Here is a 24309-nt window from a genome sequence, read left to right on the forward strand (position 1 = left end):
CATCGATCAGGCAGGGGTTTTTGTTTTTGCTAGTGTGACAAATTTAAAAGATCTCTTTAACTTTGTTAAAAGTGATGTAATGTTTGAATCATTAATATTGCCTATTCTTTCCATTTCCAGTTCATTTTTTGTGTTAACTTTGTTACAGAAGTTATTCTAATTTGCAATAAGCTTTTTAAAAATTAATGTCCCTTTTCTTTGTATTGCATTCTTAAATCTGTTACGTGTATTTGTCTTCATTTGTCTTTCATTCAAAAACTGACAACCAGTCAGAAAACTTGTAGCACTTCGCAGTTTTGGTCTTTGCATGTATGTGGCTATGTTCAGAAACTGTACGTAACAAAGTGATCTTTTGATTTGCAAACTAATTAGATATTGCTGCTTCTCTTTGTAGAGTGCTCATTTGGCCATGATCGATACTCTTATGATGGCATATACTGTAGAGATGGTCAGCGTTGAGAAAGTGATTGCATGCAGTCAGCAGTATTCATCCTTCTTCCAAGCTACAGATGTACCTTATGACATTGAGGATGCTGTCATGTACTGGATAAACAAGGTATGAGTACTGGAAAAGCAAGCTGTGATTTTCTTTGTAGTCTGTATGATTTGATTAGAGATGAGTGTGTAGGATATATATGTCGGTAGGTATACCAAGACTATGTCTGATACAGACTGTCCTTCATCTGCTGTGTACGGATAATAAAAAGCAAAGTTTGCAGAATAGGTTAAACATGTTATGTGAACTAAATAAACGGGGAATCTAAATAAAATACTGTAATATACATTACATATGACATCTTAGCAGTCACTGTCATGTTGAGATGCTGTGACAGCTGCTCGAGGGTCTCTTTTTGGCTTTTTAAGAGTTGTCGTCTTATTGTGTAATTTATCATGATTTGAAACCAAGGTATTCTGTTTGTATTTGAACGTATCTTGCTTGAAATGATCTACTGTCACTGCATAATCAAAACAAGTAACAAGGATACACTGTTAATCAAATGTGATTGAGCATAATAAGGGGCAGGTTAGTTTGTACAATGTAAAGCTAACAACTAGTGACCCCAGACTGATCTGAAACTGACATTTGCTGATTATGCTTCAGCAAATCTGTTTTTCAGGCTATAGTCTGAAATATTTGTTTAATCTTTTCAGTTAACTCTGTGGTAGTGATTTATAGACCTTTTGAAAACTTGTACTTTCTATGACTTGTTTCTTAGAACAGACCACTGAATAAACTGTTCTGTCTCTAGGTAAATGAACATTTGAAAGACATAATGGAACAGGAACAAAAACTAAAAGAGCATCACAGTGCAGAATCCGCAGGAGGTCAAAAGGTAGGTGTAAGAGTTGAAATATTTTAAACAAGAATAAGCATTTATCCGTAAACAAAAACTACTTGCATATACTATGTATAGCTAAATATACACTTGCAGACATTTACTTTTAGCTGCTTGTTAAAGAAAACAAACTTTTAGTCTTCAGTCATTTTGTTACTGGTTTTAATGTTTCCATGAAAATATCCATTTAAATGTAACACTAATAGAGTTGTACTTTTTATTTCCAGTTGTCCTTTTTGACAAATAAGGACAGGGAACATATGTTAGTCCTAAGGAATTTATTAAGAGTAATGAAAACTTCCAAATTAATTAAAACTGTAGGCAGATCTGATATGAAAAAGACCACGACATTTTTATTCATGATTTTTAATGTTTTTTTCCTTGTGAATTGCATGCATCTCAAAAGAGAAATCTGTATATGGCATCATGGGAAGCATTGCTCTGAGTTCCAGAGTATGTAAAACTGCTTGCTTTAGAATGAGATCATTTATCCTATTGTGATGTAATTATTATTGGGGAATTGATAATCAGTTTGAACACCCTTTGGTATTATCCCTGTGCTTGAAAGCAGAACAGATTTCCTAGCTACTGCAAGGCTGTAATCCTTGTTCCCTTCCTGGTCTGTTTTCATGTAAGCAGCTGTCGTCTTTTCAATGCTAGTCTGAAGGAGTTGCAGGTTACCTGTCTAGATTAGAAATTCAGCTTCAAAAAGGATGAATGCAAAGAATGTCCTTGCCCTTGTGGTTTCTTTTTAAATATAAGGAATGATGAAGGCTAATTATGTGACTCAACAAAAGAAAATGGTATTTTACGATAGTAGGTGACCCTGATATGGAAAACTTAGTCTGCATTCAATAGTGATAATAGCATAGAAATCTGGAGAATAAGATGTCTTTAACAAGTTCTTTTCTCAAATTTAGATTAAACAAAGTAAACAGAGGGTGGGGAGATAACCTGTGATCATCTGTCCTCTAGTGATTTTTCTTTTTCCTGAAAATAATAGTAGGAAGTTTTGTGTGTTCTTTAGGTCTCTTTGAAAGATGAGAATAATTTTTAAAATCCGAAGTGTATATGAGTCTCAACATGGTAAACAAAGATATATCAAAGAGAACATTATTATCAGAGCAATGCCATAAAATATCTGTATTTGTAAAAATTCAGTAATGTTTATTTTCACTTATATTATAGTTTGCATTTTACATTAGGAATAGTAAGATAAAATTTTTAGTTTATAATTTATCTTTAGTGTCAGCATTCTTGAATCAACTGTTGAAAAACTTGTGTAGTCTGTAACTACACCCAGTGGAATAAAACATTTACATAAAAATGGTATATGCATTTGTGCTCTTTTTCATATGAATTGTGAAGCTATAACACAATTGGAGCCCTGTTCTGTTGGCCAATGTACAAATGATTTGCAAGATAGCAAAATCATGCTACAATTGCCGTATCATGGAAAAATTTGTAATTAAGGCCGCCTCTTCTATACACTGAATTTTCGATACTGTTATCCCAGGTACATGTTATATTATTTGCCTCAGTGTGGGATTCAGCTGCATAAATTACACTGCCAAGTAAGGTATTCCATGCTAGGGTGTTGTATTAGCATAGCTTTATTAGCTAAAATCTCAGCATGGGCAAAACCTCAGGCTCCAGATGACGCCGAAATGTCTCTTCTGACAGTAAATTTGTTGCGGATTATAGCTTAATAAAAAAATTAAGAGACTGTTAAAGTTATCCATCCTTCACATTTAAGTACATAAGAAAAACAAGGATAAAATTACTTGGATAATGAGTCAAAATATCATTTGTACATTAACGTTTCAGTGAATACAATGATAAAATGGAATCTGCTTCTGGAAAGTAAGTCTAGAATATGAAATATTCAATTATCAACTCTATTTTGAGGTATTTAAGGAATTTGAGTTACTGAACTTTTTATTTTGCATGCAGGAAGACAGCAACGTATTTTCAACTCATTCAGATTATTTAACTCCAGGTTTTCTTTGAGAAACACCGGTGTATTCAATTGATGGCTAATTTACTACTGTGAAATCTCAGCCATTCTTTTGGTCATATGCATCACAGTATTTCCCAAATTTCCACTTACTTTTGCTGAAGCTAATGATGATTGCACACAAGCAAGCATCTGAGATTTAGAAACTCATTGAACACCATAACTAAAACTTGTATTTCTTCACTGCAGACCATACTGAATGCTAGCTTTTCAAAGAAAACTATAATGCGGATCCATTGGATGGATCAATTGCATCACATCAAGTTGGTCAGAGTTTCTAACAGGACTTTCTGTTAAATTATGATGTGGCTCCTGCCAAGCATTTCCTAGTATTTATTCCCAGATACCCAGGTGTTTTACCCTGATTATCTGTCTCCATATTGCATCGGTCCATGCATTCCTCTTTTTATAGTACAGAGTCAGTGAAACGTCCTGTTACTTTATAGCATTGACCCTACCTCTTATATCTCAGCAAAGCTCTGAAATAACTGTAGCTAAATTCCTGTAGTGGGCTTGGGTATTGCTGAAATACGTATATAATTTTTTATCTGAATACTAATTAGTGTGATTTTTCTTTTTTTTTTTCACTTCATGCTATGTCTGGTGAACCCAGTTGTTAATATCAGATTTTCTTAAATTAAAAAAAGGTGGGGAGGGGATTGAATTCTGCCTTTGTATTAACTAAAGCAATATTACTACACGATTTTCCATTTTTATGGAAAAATTAAATTATACTTCTATATATATATTAAGGATAGCCTTTTCTGTGCTCATATTACAGTTGTAGCTTAATTCTCGGTATCAGAATTCAATTGTTTCTTTTCTTCCTTTGATGTTTTTAACTCCTAACTGCTGCTTCTATTTGTATTTTAAAACTTAGCATGAAGGGGAACTGGAATGTTTCATTGTGCCTTTTTTCTGTTTTCCACCATCCTTTTCCGGCTGGGGCTCTGTTCAGTGATTTAGGTTCTCTGTGCTTACCAGCACAGTTAGCAGTTCAAAAAGTGACAATTCCATTCTAAAATCAAAGAAACTTTGCAATCTCCCCTCTGCTTTATCCAAACACCTTTGGATATTTAAGTTTCAGAGCTTCTAAGGTATGGTCAGGTTTTGAACCTGAATTAAATGTAAATTAAGAATGCCTCTGCTGCTGATTTAGAGAGGTGGCCAAACAAACATGGGAAGAATAGATCATTCTAGTCATTAGGGAAAGCTTTTCTTTAGTTTTAATTTCTGGCCAAGAAGCAGCAAAGTTATGTACCTAAAAGGTGAAACAAAGTTAATGAGTAGACTTTTTAATTATGTTATAATTTCCTACTGTGATAAATTCATAAACTTATCAGTTGTGAAAAATAATTTCGGCATAATCCTCAAGCCTGCCAAATTAATGCCTTACTGTCTTGTTACAAATCTGCGGTGAACCTTTTTACAACAAATAGTAAATCGCTACATTTCTAAAAATTGTAAGCAGCATATACACAGATTAATAAATGATACAACTGATAAGAAACACCTGTTTTCTATTTCCAGGTAGATAAAAACAGTTTTAACAGATTATGAGATTGCTTTTGTTTCCTTTACTTTCTTCTGCTGCTAGCTTCCTGTAGAAGGTAAGAGAGGAAGGAGTATGTTATGATTTTTAGTTCCAGGTAGTCCTCTGTGGATCTTGATCAGCAGGTGATTTGTGGTAATGTCATCTTTTTCTGGTAGTCTCTGCATCTTCTTTCAGAATTAGGATTTCAAGTTTTGTAGTGAATAGCTTTGGTTTTCAGGCTTCCATTGAATAATATGTGGTGAATGTAGGGTTGCACTGGTTAAACTACTGATTTTCAATGTAGTCAAATCTTTCTCAAAAAACTGTTATTTTTCCATCTGCTTTTGTGATTTAGACTGAATCAGTCTTAACAGATTTAAGCCAAATCAATGCAAATCCTATGAGAAAAACAAATGTAAAAGAGTATTCATCCAAAGACTTGAATTCTTTAAACGTTTTTTAAAATTAGTTTAAACAGTGCAACTTTGTGTGTGCAGGTAAAACACTAACACCACAGTTCCACTTTCAATTTAATGTGTCATAAATCCACACTGCTAGCAAAAGCTAACCTGTCAAGAAAAGTTTGTAGCAGGATCAGCTTCTTGATCCAATTAATGCAATTAATGCACAGCTGCATGAACTCAAATGATGGTGCAAGGAAGACAGCAGAAACAAGTATTTAATGAAGGGCATGACTACCATTTCTTGGCACCATAGGATGATTTCATACTGAGTTAAATTTATCACAGTCATGCTTAAAACTTTTTGTTAGGGGGGATTAAACAATCTTCTTGTAGAACTGTAAGCCCTCAACCTTGAGGGACTGTTTTGTTCTTTTGTCTTTTGTTTTGTTTTGTGGTTAGTTTTGGTTTTGGTTTGGTGGTTTGTTTTTGTTTTAAACATTGGGAGAAGTCAGTCAGGATTCTCTGCTCAGTTTGTTTTTTAGTGACTGATTTTTAATAAGTTCCAGGGGAAAAAAGTTTATTCCTGTTGATATAAAGTGCCAGTTCAACAGCCATTGAATTCCCATTATGTTGTCCAAGAGATTTCAGCTTTTCTTTATCTCTTTTCTTTAAGTGCCTTTACAAAGTGTATGTTTATAAATCTTACAGTATGTTTGAATTTAAACTTGATTATCTTCAGTCTTTCAGCCTCTTGAAGCATATTCATAGTCATGTCAACCATAGTTTCAGCCAAGTGGACAAATAAAAATATATATTGGATTGCTACTTTTGAGTTCAGTTTGCACTGTTACAGAGAGCTAGTATTTCGAATTGAAAAAACTGTGTACTTTTTACCAAAGAGTAGTTCTTCAGCCTATCATTAAATAGATATTGACGGACCTTTTGAGTCCGAGTCTGAAATACACTTCACCTTGATAAATCAGTGTTCCTATCAGTGTTAAGTAGAATGATAGGCAGCCCAGGTCTCATCTCAGTCCATTTAGCTAAAGCCTTCCTTTATGATGTGGTTTAGAATTCCTGATTGCAGTTGAAAATTAAGATACTTTGTTTTCAAATTCACGTACTTTTCCATACATTGACTATATTGCAGTGAGGTGAAGAGAAACTGAACCCTATGGAAAGTGTTTTAGTTGGGTCGGACTGAAATGTCTAGAGCTACACATGACCATGCATCTGGTAGTTCATTTCTTCTAGGTGGCTTTGGGATTCTCCTCTGTAACAGTCCAGTTAAATGGAGGAGAAGAATGTTGAGAACAGTCGTGTTACTAATGCACACCCTTTCGTGTGCAATAGCTTTTTTACATGAAAGCTTTGTTTCATTACTACAGTTATTTTAAGGGTTTTATAGAAGTGCAGTACTTTAATTACATAAAATAATAAGCTTCCATACCAGTTATTTCTATAATAGTTTTAAAATTACTTTTTCACCATTTCCAGAAAATATTTCTCTTCATTTAAAAAAAAAAAAAAATCTTTCCTGCACTTCAGTAATTAGTTTGAATTTTTTTAAATTTCTGCAGTGAAATCGATAGAGTGGTGAAGGTGGTGTATTTTTTGATCACATATGAGTTTAGAATTGTATGTATCAGTTCTGATCATTTCTCTGCCAGTAGCCAAAATTCCATCTACATTTCAGGTCATTGCACATCATGCAGCTGATGTTAATGTGATTTGTCATTGCAAAAATATAACTGCCTGCACCTCTTGTTCTGAAAACTGTCATATGATTGTTAAAAAATACTGTACAAACAACTGTTTGGCTTGAAGTAACTAATGCAAACTTCACTGCAATTGGTTGTACTGTACTACAGTGTGTTTATACCTTTTTTCATTGCTTTAGCTTCCCTGCTTCCCCATATGTGCTGCTGGAGTTCATTTTGATGCTTGTGATATCATGACTTCAAGTCTCAAATGAATTCTTCAGTCGGATTGCATATGTAGGATACAATTAGATGTGTGAAAGAATTAAATAAAACTGCATTGATCTGACAATCTTTTCTGTTTGTGTGCGAAAATTATAATGCTAATTTACAAAGACTGCAGACATATTTCTTCAGTGTTATTTCTGCTAATAAGTTCAATATGCAGAGGTTACAGTGCACTAACGCGTACCATTAAATTACAATTCACTGTTATACAAAATTGAGTCTGTTAAAGAAAATTGCTTTGTAAAAGTGATTTATAAAATCTGATAAATTGTTCCTTTTTTTCTTTGCTTTTTGCTTTTATTCTTTTTTTCCTACTGCTTCCTCTGAAGTCTCCTACCAAATGGTTTTGGAAACTGGTTCCTGTAAGTTTGCCCAACTGCTTCACTTTGATCAAATAGCTTATTTTGGGAATGGCTTTGTCCATGTCATGCTGGTCTAATCATTCATTTCATTTATCTCTACAAGATAATTTTATAAGAGATTACTCTGCAAAGGTGTGCATAATACAGAAGCTTATTTTGCAAGGTAATCTGTGCAAAATAAACATAAAATATGGTGCTGGATAAGGAATTACTTTTCAAGCAGTCAAGTTCTTTATGGGTTTGTATAAGGTAGTGCTACCTGGTATTAACTAATGTCAAATGATCAGATTTTTTGCAAACTACTTTTTCATAAGCTTTCAGTAAACATATGCTCTTTGATACTGACTCTCTCTTAAAAAGAGAGTTGCAGAAATAGTTCTGGATTGTTGATGCTACATGGAATCTGAAATTTTCTGATTTATTTTAACAATATGCAATCTCATTACACCATTTGTCCAGAATTCCCTAATTTTTCAGCTGACTTAAGACTGCTGTTAGTCTCTCCCCACACAAAGTAACCCAAAGCAGTCTACTTTTAGTAAGATTATAATTTCACTAAAAGCAATAAAAAGTAACTGTTCAGGTCTGCAATAATAATAAAGTTTGTTTTCTCTGTGTTGTGTCACCTTGGGATTATCATTTTGCTCTATCATATAGTAATTCACCCCTGAAATGCATTCAGATTGTTTATTCTACAACAGGTGTGGCTGGGAACAAAATAGTCAGCTGTTTAGGTGTATGCAGAATTGCATACTTGTGGTCTGAATTCCAAGGAACTAATTCTGATCTGCCTTTGATTGAAGAATTACCAAACTGATTTAGCAGTCCCTCAGATATTTGTTGTCATATTTAGTAAAAGATTATTCATACATTGCAAAGCGAATTAAAAATAATAAGGCAGTTGCATGTAGGCAACAACAGAAGTTACTTGGTGTCTGGAAAACCAGTTTAAAAGTACTGTCTTCAGCAGACTAATCAGTATTCAAATTCATAACAGTTTGTGCTACATGGGCAATTTCTTTATAATGCTATCTATTACAGTTGTGACACACACAAATACACTGCTCTTCACAGTATAGTCCTTTAATTTTGTTTTGGAATTAAGATAGCGTAATTAAATGGAGGGAATAATGCAAAAAAAATGGACTGTTTGTGATCAGAAATTTAAGCACTTTTTTTGGTCTCGTTTCTGCAAAGTAAGGTGGCTACTTCAAAGCCATTTCAGAATATGTTGTTCTATTGTTGCCTAAGGTGTTAGTTTACTAGTGATTCTATTCCATTGCAAAAAAAGATATTCAAATATAAACTATCAATCTATTGAAAAGTTAACTTCAATTTGCCTGTCAGTTGTCCATAAACAACTTTAACTAGTGGTATTTATGTTACTTTGAGCTTGTTAGTTTAGGAGAGATACAGTTGAAACCCAAGTGCTACTGATAATATAGTAGGAAGGCAGTGGCTCAAGCTGCTTTAACAGTTGAACCAGTCTTCTGATCTCTTCCCTTTACATAGAGCAAGTGTGAGACAGATATTCCTGAGCGTACAGGCAGCTGAAAACTTACTCTGAGAAGTAAATTTATAACATGTTATCTCCTATATAGTAAATGCATAAGAACATTAATTATTAATTATTAACTCAGAATACACATCAGCACTTATGACAGAGTAGCTGGTGTGCTCTTGGTTCATCTTTAGCAGACCTTGTTTATATGCAAGTGTCTCGACTATACCTAGACTTGTTTAAGTGGAATAAGCTCAAAGATGCTAAATCAGGCTGGTTTAGGATCTCAGAAACAAGACGCCTGTATTAGCATTTATGTTTAAATTAGCACTAGGTCTATATAATGTAGAGGTTCATCTTTTGCATTATTGCATCCATATTTAGTAGCAAACAGCAACTGATGAGGAGTTTCTTCAAATTGAAGTTTATTAAAAATGCATTGCAATTACCAGTGTCTTTTATTTTTCAGTATAATTTCTTTTATCTTTTCAACTGAATTGAAACACGATGCCGGTTATATCCTAATGAACGTAGCATATCAGGTTATGTAAGTTTATTTTTCCTGAAGTAATGTGCCTGGCATACTCTCTACAATGAATTAGGTCCTCTTTCTAGGTCCACTTTAATGATATGACACAGTTTACAGCATCCGCAGGCACTGTTCATAAGGCCAGTGAAGGCATCATTAAAGCGACAGTAGACTTTTTCACAGGATTTACTGTGCAAGACCACTGTATTATCAATTTCAAATATTTTTGAACACTCCACTAAAAAGATGCTATTTAAAAGAATATATAAATTACACAGGGCTTGTTGGACTGTGATGTTAGAGTCCATCTGTATCCTGTATCTTTTATCATTATTTCATAATTAAATTGTAATATTTCGTAGACTTACTTTCAGTCATTCTGAGGCAGAAGTACATGGATCTATTAACATGGTATTTGAAACTTGCAGGATTTTCATTATCAGGGGTCATTGGATTGCCATAGAGTGAAAAAGAACAAACTTTCACTGAAAGCATAATCGACCTATTTCATTAGAAGTAGTAGGGAGTATTACTAATATGGGGAAAAGAATATTAATAATGCATGAAACACTAACATGATTTTGTTCAGTGTTAGTGAATATTTAGTGTATAGCATGCAAAAATGGCATTTTCATTTTTATACAGTATATTTGACACACAAATACCAATGCATTTCGAGTATGAAATAAAGACTAACTCTTGGGGTTTTTTGGTTTAAGTGTAAGTTCTCTGGGCCAAATACAAGCCCTTTATTTTTCTAAAACGGATGTGTCTGCTGTTGCCAGATTAGACTCGTACTTAGGCCAGTTAGAGGACACTGACATTCGCTAAAGATAATCCCATGTGATCCTTGACAGAAATCCAGTGACAGTAAGTATAGCCTTCAGGGTTAGTCTGTGGTTCCACAGACTTTGTTGCCAGCAAAGCTAGCTTAAACAATTCCCACCCCACCCATAAAACCTCCAGCCCTGCCCACTCATTCACAGCAGAAGCAAAGGGGGAGAGAGATGTTGTAGCTGCATCAGTGGTCTTACCATGCAGCCTCATCAGCAATTGCTCCAGTACAGCCAAAAGGTGGAGAGTAGGAGATAGGAACTATCAGCTTCAGCTTTGCTGGGAAGAGTAACATCCACAAAGACTTCTCAGAGTCCCTACAGGGAGACTTCCAGTTTAGTGTGTATAGATGAAAGAAATAGAGTAAAATTAACTCAGAAACACTCTTAGCATTGTAAGTAGTTCTGTGGTATGAATAGAAAAGTAATCCTTCAGTACAGTTTTAAAAATAAGTCTTAGTAAATAATATTAACAGTAACAAAGAATCAGTAAACAAATTAAAATCTGTATCACTTTCTTCCACCTCCATTTGTTTTCCCAGGAAGAAGTTAAAAGAAACTAAGAATGATGAATACCATTTTTTTTTAAGTAAGCCCCCCTCTCCCCCCACAAAAAAGAAAAGAAACCCGTGAAAAATATATTCACTGCAGATAAATGCTATCTTGGTATTCTGAACTAATGATCTCTTTATAAACAGAGTTATTTTTCAAAGTATTTCCTTTTATAACTGCGCCAGTGTGTGGTCATAACACTTGACCATTAATGCTTCTCTATGTTTATGACTGCTTATAGTGACACATGCTAGTAATAAAAATGGAGTTGATCAAATACAGATTTCCTTGTTTCTGAATTTGTCATTAAGTCAGTTATATGAATGAGGTTTTGGGCAAGATTATTAGGTGTGTTAACTTCATAGTCATTTGACTTGCCAGTAAACTGAAATTACACCAGCTAAGGATTTGTCTCATTGTGTTTACACACAGATCATTTCTGATTGTATAACAATGAGTGTTGAATGTTAATTAAAGTATATGTTACTTAATTGTGTGCTACACAGAGATCATCAAAATTTGGTAGTTTTGAAGGAAAGGCTCAATATTAGCATTGTAGGTTCCTTTCCTCTTAGATATTATTTATGCCCTTCAGAATGGGGCATAACATGAATAGTTTTAAGAAACTTAACACTGAGAATATTCAGCTATTTGTTGAATACTGCTTTTTCACTAACAGAGTATAAAACTTACAGAATGAATCTGATTCTTCATAGGTTTCAGAGCCTTTGTCTCTGTAAATGTCTTCATTCTATATTGTAGGCTCGTTACAGGAAGGAGCAAACGTTGCTTAAACAGCTGCCCTGCATTCCATTGGTGGAGAATCTGCTGAAAGATGGTACAGATGGTTGTGCTCTGGCAGCCCTGATCCACTTCTACTGTCCAGATATTGTTAAACTGGAGGGTATGTCTAACATCTCTGTTTCTAAACATATGTCCATAAAAGTTTAAATGTCTGTGTTTGATAACTAGGTGCTTAAATATGATATACAAGAGGCATAATTTGAGTGTGGTGGGTTCAATATTAACTTTGTGCCTATTTATTTTTACATTTAAATAAAAGGAACCAAGGTGTCCTTCCGTGTTGTGCTTACTCTTATGCTATCACACCAATACAAACATACTAAGATACGTTATTACAGATCTGACTGGGACAACACATTTGCCTTTGTGCTATGAAACTTGAAACTGCCTGGAAAACTCTTATTCTTGAAGCTGCATAAATGCTTTCTTGTCAATCTGAGCAGTTACAGATACAAAACACAGAAGAGGTTGGAATTAGTCAAGCTCTGCATAGCTGCACTGCATGGCAAATAGTTGCTTTGTGTTCTGGGCTTTTAGTTCACCTGAGAGTTACTTATATCATTTATAGAGTAAACAAAAATATATAGTCTAGAAGGTATTGGTGTCATGCGGTTCTGTAATAGCAATTGTCTGTGATGATGAGCAGCTTCATCTTGTTCTTTTGCTCAGCAGCCTGGTTAAAGTCATATCTTCCTCTTGGCAACTAAGAGCCTCGTGTAGTTGTAAAATGTCTTGGCAGCTAACACCCATCATTTTCTGCCTGTGTTCTGTCCATGATACCTTTGATGTCGTGGGAACACTTATACAGAAGCATCCTGAGAAATCCAGGAATATGAATAAGGGTATAAAGCTTGCTAAGGACTGAAACCTGGAATTCCTATACACAACCAGTTTACAGAGCTTCCAGCACAGTGGGCGTTGAAGATGAAAGACACTAAGATGCACGCATTCACTGTTCTTCTTCAGCTTGTGAATTTTGAAAAAAAGCACAACTTTCAATTTACATAAATGTTGCAGCCAAATATATACTATTGTATGTGATTAAGGAGGAGTTAAAACTTGAGGAGTGTTGAATGGACGTAACACCTAGTTCCTTCTTCCTGTTTTAGCATGGCTGAAAATATGGACATTCTGAAAGATCTTGTATACCTTGCATAACCACATATATACTTACCAGCAGATTCCTCCAGCATCTGACTTTAAACAAGACAAGGCACATGTCATCTTTGGAACTTTGGTTTTAATGTTTCGTTAGGTTTCCTGACATCGGCTTCCCTATAAATAAATGTGCGTGTCATTGTCTCAGAAGTAAATTCAAAGGTACTCTGAAGCAACTAGAAGCACTTTACAAAGACTTTACCCATCTTCCCTGTATTTAAATAATATAACTTTGATGCATGTTAAATTTCACTGAGATTGGGTTCTGTATTGGAACTGAGTAAGGCAGGTAACAAAAATGCAGATGTAAAAATGCTTAAAAATGCATTAATAAAAAAGAAAAAAAATTTAATCTAGAGTTCTCTGTAGTCTGAAATAGATTGTTTCTTCTCATTAAGACTTAATTTAACTTTCAAATCTAGGTTTTCTTCAAGGAATACAGGACTAACAAGGAGTCCTTGTGTCAGTGAGTCAAGAAATTGGTTATTGTACAAAATTATATAATCCCTTTCATGAATTTATCATGTTCTATCTTAAAACTGTCTAGCTCTTGAAAATCTGTACTCTTCTTACCCACTGTTGCAGAGCTCCATTTTTTACATGGTTTTAAATCTTACTCTTGTTTTCTACCTAAATGTGCTTGTAGCCTGTCTATGTGCCTTTGTTGTTCTTCTAGCAGTGCCCTTTGGCTTGAATAGCTTCCCCTAATCTGATGTCTACCTTTTTGATTTTCTTTCTCTTGTTTTACCCAGGCTACTGAACCAAGCTTTTTCAGTCTCCCCTTCTGAAGTGGTTTTCCATTCTCATTATTATCCTCAATAATAGTCTTCTGCAGCTAGTCCAGTTTTGGTTCATCTTTCTTGAATATGGATCGTCACAATTGTTCACAGAAATCCAGACTGTCATCTTATTACTGCTTTGTACAGTGCTTCTCTGTCACTACTGGAAATAAATCTTCTGATACATTTTAGCGTCATGTTTGCTTTTCTTCATAGCTGCATCGTGCTGAAAGCTCATAAACATCTTTACATTGGCTAATACATGATACCTTCCTACTCTATATCACTTTCAACCAGTGAATCATGTTAGAATTTTATTAGATCCAAATGCATGACTTGCATTTTGCATTACTAAATTTAATCCCATTTTGGTCAGTTTAGTCAAACATTTTTTTCCACTGATTATCATCTGTGGGGTTGGGATGATGGAATATGTCTGATTTCCTCAGGATGGGAATCCTTATCTTGCTAGCATCAAAGTAGATTCCTTGTCTGAAGAAACATTTTATCTTAAACAATTTAAAACTTATGTGGAGCTCTGTTGTACACTGTTGCTTTAGGAATAAAATCTGATGCATGCTCTGGAAGTACATTTAATTTTCTTCTCTTCAGTCCTTCTTTTTACAAGGACTGTATTTTTTCTAGAAAGTTATTATTGCTACTTAATTTTCCAAGAAGCAGTCATATATAGAGAACAGGAGATTAGCTGGGCATAAATAGTATTCAGAGAATACTGTATAACTACATTAGTCTGTTCACTGCTGCCACTTCTTTGTCTTTAAATAGCACTTTCAAACAGAGAGTGATAATTCATATATCAGAGGCATCAGATCCTTGTAAAATCAAACACCTAAATCCAGAAAAACAAATATGTAAGGCTAAACTGAGACTGTTTTTTTGGGGAAGATTAGGGGTTAATAGCATTAAAATGTACTCTCGGGTCCCTGTGTGAAGACAAAGAACTAGTATGTATGGAGAACTTTGTGAAAAAGCATACATTTCCTATTGCCATTGCTATATAGAAAATCTCATTGAAAAAACATATATTAGTGATGAAATACGGTTTTTCATTATATGGAAATAGCAGGAGTTAGAGCATAACTTCTGTTTTCATAAAAGGCAAAGCAGAAAAAAATAAACTTGTCAGTAGTGGAAAAAACAAAATTCATGTTTAGAAAGATGTCTAAAGATATAAAACTGCAAAGATAAAATGTAGAGTCGTCATTTCTTAAGTTTCTGAAATAGAAAAATAAAAGCCTCCTGCGGAGAAAAAAAATGAAGTCTCAATTTATCCAGAAAATGCTCCAGAATCCAGCAAAGCAAAATGCACTTTTTTGCAAATCTGTAACTGCATCTGATCTTTGCTTCTATTCTTCCTTTTTAGATATTTGTTTGAAAGAGACAATGTCTTTGGCTGACAGCCTATATAATCTACAATTGATTCAAGAATTTTGTCAGGAATACCTTAACCAGTGTTGCCATTTCAGTCTTGAGGATATGCTCTATGCGGCTTCTTCAATAAAGGTAAAAAAAAAGCAGTGTCCACAGGACTGTTTTGCTAACAATATATTTAGTCTTTTTTTGGTTTGCTTTTATACGAAAAAGCATGTTGCGTGTCTTGTGGTATAGCATGCAACACACAAATTTCAGCAGCGTGTAAAACCACCTTCTTTTGGCAGTTATGTTGTTCTAGTAATTTCAAAGTATTTTTTAAAAAGCACTTGTGAAAGTATTTATAAAAACTTTGATTTTGTGCAAAACTATTTGACACTTTATCTGCTTTCTTACTAATTAATTGTTAAAGCATGTAATCTGTGATATTTCTGTTAAAATGTAATAGTGATCTACGTTAGTTTAAACTTGTTAAGGCTTTAACAAAAGGACAAAATATTGAAGAGTTGTTCATGGAATTACTGCACAATATTCCTACTAATTTCTGTGCACACAATAATTTTGTTTTTTATCCTTAAAGCTTTTTCACTTTTGTAAAAGTGTAAAATTCTGAGTTAATTTCATTGAAAAATCTAATGGGTTTATGCCCAGAACACAAGCAGGAACACACTTCCAACAAATACAGTTGTTTGAATACGCAATTAAGCATTTTCAGTCATTCTAAGATTTTGCTCTATTAGAAAGAGAAAAAAAAACAACTGTTTATTCTATAATTTTTTAAGCCTCCGTGGAAAGACAAGGAGTAATAGAATTATTTCTTGCCTAATTGTAACTTTAATTTTTCATTCCTGTGTTTCTCTAAGACTTTCTTCTATGTAAAACACTCTTCATTTGCTTAAGATTCTTGTTGGCCTGCCTTTAGGGAATGAAATATTATTTTTATGGAGTCAGCATATCCATTGCAGATGGGATGTAATTGGTTTCTAAATATCTGGGTCATTTCACTGCTTTTATGATCTTTCCAGCAATCTCACAAGCTGAGTCAAAGAGACCAGAGCTTGAATACAGCTTTGTTGTCTCCTGTAGGGTTGAACCCAACCAATCCTTTTCAAATAAGTAATGAGCTGCCAGGGTGAGTAAGGGCAGTAGGACCGGGCCCCATAAGTCTAGGCTACTTAGCTGTTGCTGTTTTATTTTGTGTATGTGAAGTTGCATAGTGACTACTTTCAGTCAGCTTTGGGTGTTTTAAAATTTCAGGTACAGTAATCTCCTACATGTAAAAAGTCTGCTGCATTGCAGTCTCTCTTGTCTGTAGTTTCCCAACATACGGTCCTACAACCATATTCAATGATCTTGAGTAGGACTCCTTCACTGCGTTTTGATTGTTTCTCTCTGCTTTCAGGTACATGGAATAAATGGAATTCATTATTCTTCAGTTTAATTCATGACTATTAATAATACCATTTTTATAGTAACGGTTTGAATTATTTGTCAAGCCAGTATGCACTATGAAGCTTCAATTTTAAAAAATAACTACATAAAATATTTTGTCAATATCCCAATGCATCAGACTTTACACTTTTAAAATGCTACAGACTCAGTAATTTTGTTGTTTCTGAACACTGTTTTTAGAGGGGATTTAGAGTTCTTTCAAAGATTTAGAATATTTCTAGAACTGAGAAAGCCCTTTTGTGATCATGTTTTTACAAGTTGCTGTGGTGTGGATGCTTATTTAGATGTAAATGCTACAAAGAAAGTCTGCCAAGTTTTTCTTCTAAAAGTTGGCACAGAAACTTTGGCTAGTGCTATAAACTCTGTTTTTCCAGTGTTAAGAATTAATTTTATTTCAAAATAAATTCACAGTTAAAGGAGCTCTTTCTTAGGTTTCCAGTGCATCTGATTAGAGTAAGTTTTAATAAATCTACATATTCTCCAAAGAATTTTATTGTCACTTTGAAAAAACTTGTATTATAAATGGGTATTTTAAATATTACACATTGAATTAAACTGGTTAGTAGAAGTCACCTTTATCTCAGTCTACAAACTTTATGTAACATCAAGTTTTAGGATTTATAGAAGCATGTGTCTTTGTTTCAGGTGTCTTTGTTAATCAGCAAAAATTTCTACTTGTTTTTAGGGTGACTCATACTGCACAGCCGGTGGCACTATGCTTTCGGTTAAAAGTCTGTTACATTCATAGTGGTGACAGAAAGAATAAAAAGAACCAAACTGCTGATCTGTTACTGGAAAAAGCCTCAAGAAAAAAATTACAGCTGAATTTTTTTGGAATGACAATGCTGTGCCTTGTGTGGTCCTAGAAATTACACTAGGTATCCTGACTTCATGCTAGTCCTTGAGAAGGAAGGGAGCAGAGCCTCTTTCTTTTAAAGTGATCAAGCACAAAGTGCATACCTTATATTCTTTACTGGGCACACTGCACTGTCCTGTTTTGTTAACTCAAGGTAGGTTGTAGATAGTATATGATACAGAAATTTAGTGCAGTACTTGACCAAGGTGATTGTGCCCACTTTTGGCTTTCCCATCAAAAGGCACAGAAACAGTGTCAGATTAATTAAAAACTTCACTTAACAAGCATCCATAATATTTGATACAGGCTCTGAGATTTTGCAGCAGATGAAGCTGTTGGCTTAGTTCTGTTTTAGCACAGAGGAGAAATAAGCTTTGTCTGGATTTCTAGACAGCTTTAATGTGTCACAATCAAATGAAGCAGAAAATAAGTTTTGTTGCTCCTCACTTGCCCATTTCTCCTCTTCTAAGAAAAATACATTTGTGAAGTTCTTCATAAGATATTTACTAAGGCAGGGCTACTGATGTTAAAGAAAAACATATTTGAATACATTCCATGGATGCTTGAGGCACCACCAAGGGACCATACTGGTTCCTAGTTGTTTTCCTTTGAGACAGGCAAACACAAGTAGAGATTACATAAAAATAATCACAGTATTTTCTGAATCCTCTGTGCATATTTAACAAGAGGAAAGAATAGAAGATCTTGGATCTCTCTTTAGTTGTGCAGATTGCTTTTTTGCCCTGACCCTCCCTCTTCCCTTTTTCTGTAAGCAGTTTTATCCTGAGACAGGACTTTTTTTTTTTTAAATATCTTTTTCTTCACCTGTATCTGGGAAATAACATAGAACTGAAAGAGGTGTTTTATTGTGTCTTGACACAAGCATGTGCTGCCTATCCAAAGAACAAGTTTGCAGAAGAACTTGCATGAAGTGCCGTCACAGGAAGCACAAACCACCTTGCAGAACAGTAAAGACAGCTTTATTGCTTTGGCCCAACGTTGATTAGCACTGCAATATAATAGCCAGTATGTAGCATTTGTGGCTTGAATAAAGATCTTACGGAATGTATAATTCCTGAAATGATGTTGTAAGGGACATGTACGGTTCCTGAATAGAAAGAAAAAAATCCATCCCACATGTCATGTGAGATATATGTTGAAAGTGTTTCTAAAAGAGGAAAAATGCATCTTTGGTTGTATTTGGTTGTATTTGGTTATATTCTTGATACTTTTAGATCATTCTCTGCCAGTTTATTCTAGTAGGACCATAGGGTTCAGACCTAAGAACAAGTAATTTATGAGGCTAACTGTCAAAGAGAGTACTGACAGACAGCTTGAATCATTTGATGTTTACCATGATTTGAGAGCTCACGTAGGAGCTTGGCATTAAATCAATTGACACACAGTTAATTATTGTTTTTTTGTAAGTGTTCCTTTATCTGAGCCTTCAAAAATGTGTGCTTTTTTTTTTTAAAAAAAAAAATAGTGATCCTAACCTTTTGTTCATTTAATCTACATGTATTGTACATTCCCTTTGCATTGATACAGGATTGCGTCAGGGTGAGATACAGATCACAACCAATATTAGAACACCTTTTAATTCAACTTCTATTATTAATAGCTAACTGTTCACACAATGGATTCATTTGCTCTCAGAGTTCACACACACACACACAGGCATAGTCATTTTTACTGGGTTGGAGACCAACCCAGTGGCCTCCCAGAAGTAAGGGGTCATAGTGGCCCACCAGTGGATTTTTGGAAGGTAACCAGAAAGTCTCTCAAGGGATCGCTTGTCTCTTTAGGTGTGCGTATATACATATACTCGGGTACTCTTTGTCTGCATATAACAGCTACTGCCCTACTAACCTGGGTGTGGTTAGGGTTATACACCTGTTGTTGACGCTAGCATGTGCTGATGGCCTTGTACAGATGTGGCAGAGTTCTGCTATTCTGAGTGTGGGGGTTCTTGGGGATTGAACAGGGCCAGAAGTCTCTGCAGCCTCTTGTTTCTTGGGAGACTTCCATGTGCTGCCCCTCAGCATGAATGCTTCCTCTCTTTGTTTGCGGTAATTGTAGAGTCTGTTCACCCGAACTTGTGCAGAAGGCACATTTATTCAGAATGAAAGCTTTCTGAATCTGAAATGAGGCTAATCTGAGAGATGATTGCTGCTCTTGTCTGTGAAGGGCGTTCCTCTGACCTAAATGCGGGCCAGACTCTAAACTGTGCAGAATCACAACTAAGCACGTGGAATAGGTACCTTATTTTTGCGGTTGGTTACTAACCAGAGCAGACAGAACAAACATTTGCACTATCAAAGGCTCAGGAGGCCACATGGAGAGGCTGGTTCCAGAACTTTCTTTTTTCCTTTTTTTTTTTTTTTCACTGCTGAATTGAACAGGAGAATATAATAGCTAAAGGGCTGTTTTATACTAAAAATATTTATTGTATTTGGACATTTTGAATACTTGCACTTTCTCATGTGATGTTGAAGGTGACTTTGCAAACAATGTAAGCAGAAGCTATAATCAGCACCGTGACCTATGAGATGTGACAGTTGCGTTCAAATGTGTCACATAGATAATCCTAGAAATCAAGGGCTGCATGATGTCCACAACTGTTGTACAGCTTTCCCTCCAATCTCAATGAAAAAAAACATTGCCAATCAGACTGCTAACCCAAGTCTGAACTTGAGTTGAAGTCCCTATAAGTGTGCATATGGACTCCTTAAGGACCTGGGAGAGCAGCTGGCTGGGTTTGGTGAGGCAATTAGGTAAATATGGTGGGAGTCAGTCCAGGGATTTGATTCCTGTCTGACTGGTTTAAAAGCATTCGGGATCAGGAATGAAAAGGAAGATTCAACCAGGGAACAGTTCTTTAAGAGAAGATTTCTCTCCTGAGAGGGACCAAATGTTCCTGACTCATTATTTAAAGGGAAGCAGTGTGGTTTGCTTTCACTGATGTTAGTCAGCTGGTTTCCCCACTTCTTTGTTCTGGTCTGAAATAAGACCTACTGGAGTTTTCAACTTGAGTTGTGGCAAGAGATATGAGAAACTGGTAGTGCATGGATCATACACAGAACTGTAATTTGGCCTTCTCCAGAGAGTTCGAAACACTCCAATTTTCTTCAGTCTTGATGCATTTATGTTGGTACTTCTATAACATAAACCGTGGATTTGCATTTGAGGTAGCTCACTTTCCTGGCCTATTGAACAGAGATTTTAATGTGCATCTTGATATAAATTTTACAGTGTATTTTTGTTCATTTTGAGAAAATTCCTAAAAACGTCTGTGGCTGCTTTTCCATTCAATTTTAGTGAATTCAAGCCTGATTACAAATTATTTGTATATGACCTTGTAGTTATTATTCTATAAATATGCAGTTCTAAAACCTATAAATATTAGAAGGATATAATTTAAGTGGCAAGATTAGACACACTATTTCTGTTAGCTAATTTGATTTAAAAATTAATCATTATTTTAAAATTGTGGAGGGGGAATAGAGATTAAAGAAAAAAATAATCTTTTTTGTGTAAAATTTTATAAAACAAGCAAGCTTATATCTCCCTTTGATACAGAAGCAAGTAATGACTTTAGATTTTATACTCAGAATACGGGAATATTTTTTTCTTCAAAGAGATGGTCTTCCAAAATCTGTTAAATAGAGGATTTTTATTCTGCAGTACCAGAAGATGCAACAGATAAAATGTAACCAGTAGTGCAGCTCGCTATATGCAACTAATGAGCAGTCTACAAATATCAAATGGAAAAAATTAAATCAGAATGTTTAGCAAATAAAAGCATCTATGAAGCTGCAAGGCTGCCATCTGCTGTTCAGTGGTTTTGAGCCAGTCTGAACTGCTCAGAGGTTAGTTATTTTTTTAGTACTATTAAAATACTGTTATGCTTCTGAATATTTTTGTATATAAGTGCATGTGATAATCATGTGATGAGCTATTAGAACTTTTATGAGCATAATGAAGGCAAAATATGTGAAAATAACATCTACATTCTTTCCAGCCCTGGGTGGCAGGATTACTACAGACCCGTGGTTAGTTTTTCCAAAAAAAAGAAGTTACTGCTGATCAATCTTCCCCTTTGTCATGGTTTAATTCCAGACAGCAACTAAGCCCCACACAGCCGCTCACTCCCCCAGCGATGGGATGGGGGAGAGAATCAAGAGTAAAAGTGAGAAAACTCGTGGGTTGAGATAAAGGCAGTTTAATAGGCAAAGCAAAACAAGGAATTCATTCACTGCTTCCCATCGGCAGGCAGGTGCTCGGCCATCTCCAGGAAAGCAGGGCTCCATCACGCATAACGGTGATTTGGGAAGACAAACGCCATCACTCCGAATGTCCCCCCTTCCTTTTTCTTCCCCCAGCTCTGTAGATGCTGAGCATGACGCCATATGGTCTGGAATATCCCTGTGGTCAGTTGGGGGCAGCTGTCCCAGCTCTGTCCCCTCCCAGCTTCTTGTGCACCCCCAGCCTGCTCACTGGAGAGGTGGTGTGAGAAGCAGAAAAGGCCTTGGCTCTGTGTGAGCGCTGCTCAGCAGTAATGAAAACATCTCTGCATTATCAACACTTTTCAGCACAAATCCAAAACACAGCCCCATACCAGCTACTATGAAGAAAATTAACTCTTATCGCAGCCAAAACCAGCACACCCTTTAATCATTGTTATTAACAACCCTTTCTGACTAAAAATAACTTGTGAGAAAATGCATTCTCCATGATGTTTCACCATCAAACATCTAAAATAGCCTCAGTTCTAAGTGGGTTGTGTAGCCAACAGTTTAATTTTTACTTCAGTAAATACTGCTCTGGTGGTTTTGGAAAAACAAGCTGTCTTACGGTAGCTCAGGACTGCGTAGAAGATATTTTCAGAAGGAATATCTGAGCCCTTCATAAAATAATCACACTATTAAATGCAGCATTTCAACGTAAACATAAGAAATTAGAATATTTAAATACAATATTATTTCAGATGGGGACAAAACTATGATTAGAACGTTGTATAATTCATTTTTTGTAGTAAAAAAATCAAGTTAAAAATGCAGAAGTTTAAGGGGAGGAGGAAATATTAAGAGAAGAAGTGTAGAAGTTGTAATATTTAGAAATTGTAGTATTAAAAATCGTATTTTGTCTGAGAAGTACATCTGCTTTTTTTCTTTATGTATATTGCTTTCTAATGAAATGAGCGTGATACCAAAATGCTATGCTTAACATTTTCTTTGAATGGAAAAGATTTTGCTATGAACTTTTCCTCATTCAGTTCTGTTGTGCTGAATAAGCAGAGACGGGCTTTTTCCTAGTCTATTTATAGCTTGTATGTAATAACTATGGCAACATCTGGCTGATCCCTTCACCATATACTAAGGTATATGAGCAGCTTTCAGTCTAAGAGTATCCCTTTGCTGGACTAAAGGCTTATTGATATTAGAAATATTCAGGAAAAATAAATCTGAATCAAAAATGTCAAATATATATTTAAAATTATATTTTCAAGTTTACTCATACAGAATTGAGGTTATCTCATTTATTATTAAGCATTTTTGTTGTAAAATTTTGTTTATTTTAAAAAGATGTTCTTACCCCTAATGCCTGTGGTTTGTTTCTGAAATAAAATGACATTTTGTTTAGCATTTTTGTCAAACATTTGCTTGCACTCCAAGATTTGAGGTATGCATTTTTAAGGCAACAAACTTAATGAAACAATGGAATTTGACATTTGAGGGACTGAAAACATAGTGAAGCTGTCAAAAGAAGTGTTAAATGGAAGTCTTACATAGTCTGGATACAATTTTTGATTTGAGTACATCCTCTGTGGGCATATACCAGCTGTGCTGAAATTAAGTTAAACATTGAATGTGAGCAATCTGAACGTGATCAATCTTGCCCATTTGTGTAGTTACGCAGTGGAAAGTTAATAGGTCCATCACAGAATGCAAAGCAGTTTTCTTCTCTTTCCTACTGGATCATAAAAAGCTTCATCTTTCTGCTCAGATATTCCTCCTCTAACTGGTGAGTTGGCAACAGAAGACTCACATACTTTGCAGCCATATATGCCTATATCAACTGGAAAATTTTTTAATTGGACAAAGAAAAAGTTAAAATAGAAACTATGTACCACTTGTTTTACTTTCTCAGAATTTGTCTTATTTTTGTTAAAGAACTGTCAGCTAAATCATTTACTATACTCACAGTCTGCAATTTGTTAGCTCTTATTTAATACTGCTCATTCTTCTACAATCCTTCAGAAAAGAAATTACATATATGTTGATACATATGTCTCTTTCCTACAGAGTTCTCTGAAATTGAATGAGTAAATTGTTTGTAAGCTTAAACTAATTTTTAAAGACTATATGTTTATTTCAGGAGCCCAAATGCGATTCTTATTCTGCAGCAAGGTTTTCTTGGACAAAGGAAAGCCTTATTGCTAACCAAGGGCTGGAAATTAGAAAAATGTCCCATGCTCTGCTAATGAGAATGCTTTGTGTGTATACAGATGGCTCTATTAATATCTGTAATAGCAAAGCCTATACTGAAGATCAACTTTAGTTACATAGAAAAAGTAGAAGTGGACTCTAGTCTAAAAAAGAGAGTAACAGCTGTCCTTGATGAAACCAAAGGTGCGCCTGGCACTGTATCCTGTTTCCCACAACAGTTTGGCAATGGCAGAAGCCAAAGTAAGTAGGAAGACCAGGTCAAGCCGTGGGTTTTATTGTAAATAGGTTTAAGAATTCTGTCCCATGCCATATAACATTAGGTACTCAACTAAAATCCTTTATTTATAAGCAGATTTTCCTTA

At 35.0% G+C, this 24309-nt stretch overlaps 1 protein-coding gene across 4 annotated transcripts in view; it reads left to right on the forward strand.

Moving 5' to 3' along the window:
- The window catches only part of CAMSAP2 (calmodulin regulated spectrin associated protein family member 2), an 89598-nt gene that overhangs the window by 43198 nt on the left and 22091 nt on the right, over positions 1–24309 (forward strand). For 2 of the 4 annotated variants that reach the window (XM_068407092.1, XM_068407093.1), the window contains exons 3-7: positions 395–556; positions 1251–1334; positions 7610–7642; positions 11820–11961; positions 15183–15322. In XM_068407092.1, coding sequence (XP_068263193.1) covers positions 395–556; positions 1251–1334; positions 7610–7642; positions 11820–11961; positions 15183–15322 — 561 coding nt within the window. The remainder of the gene's footprint in view (positions 1–394; positions 557–1250; positions 1335–7609; positions 7643–11819; positions 11962–15182; positions 15323–24309) is intronic. The other 2 variants (XM_068407094.1, XM_068407095.1) reach the window with 1 other exon arrangement.

This window comes from Nyctibius grandis, chromosome 8 (assembly GCF_013368605.1).
Source record: "Nyctibius grandis isolate bNycGra1 chromosome 8, bNycGra1.pri, whole genome shotgun sequence".
NCBI lineage: Eukaryota > Metazoa > Chordata > Aves > Nyctibiiformes > Nyctibiidae > Nyctibius > Nyctibius grandis.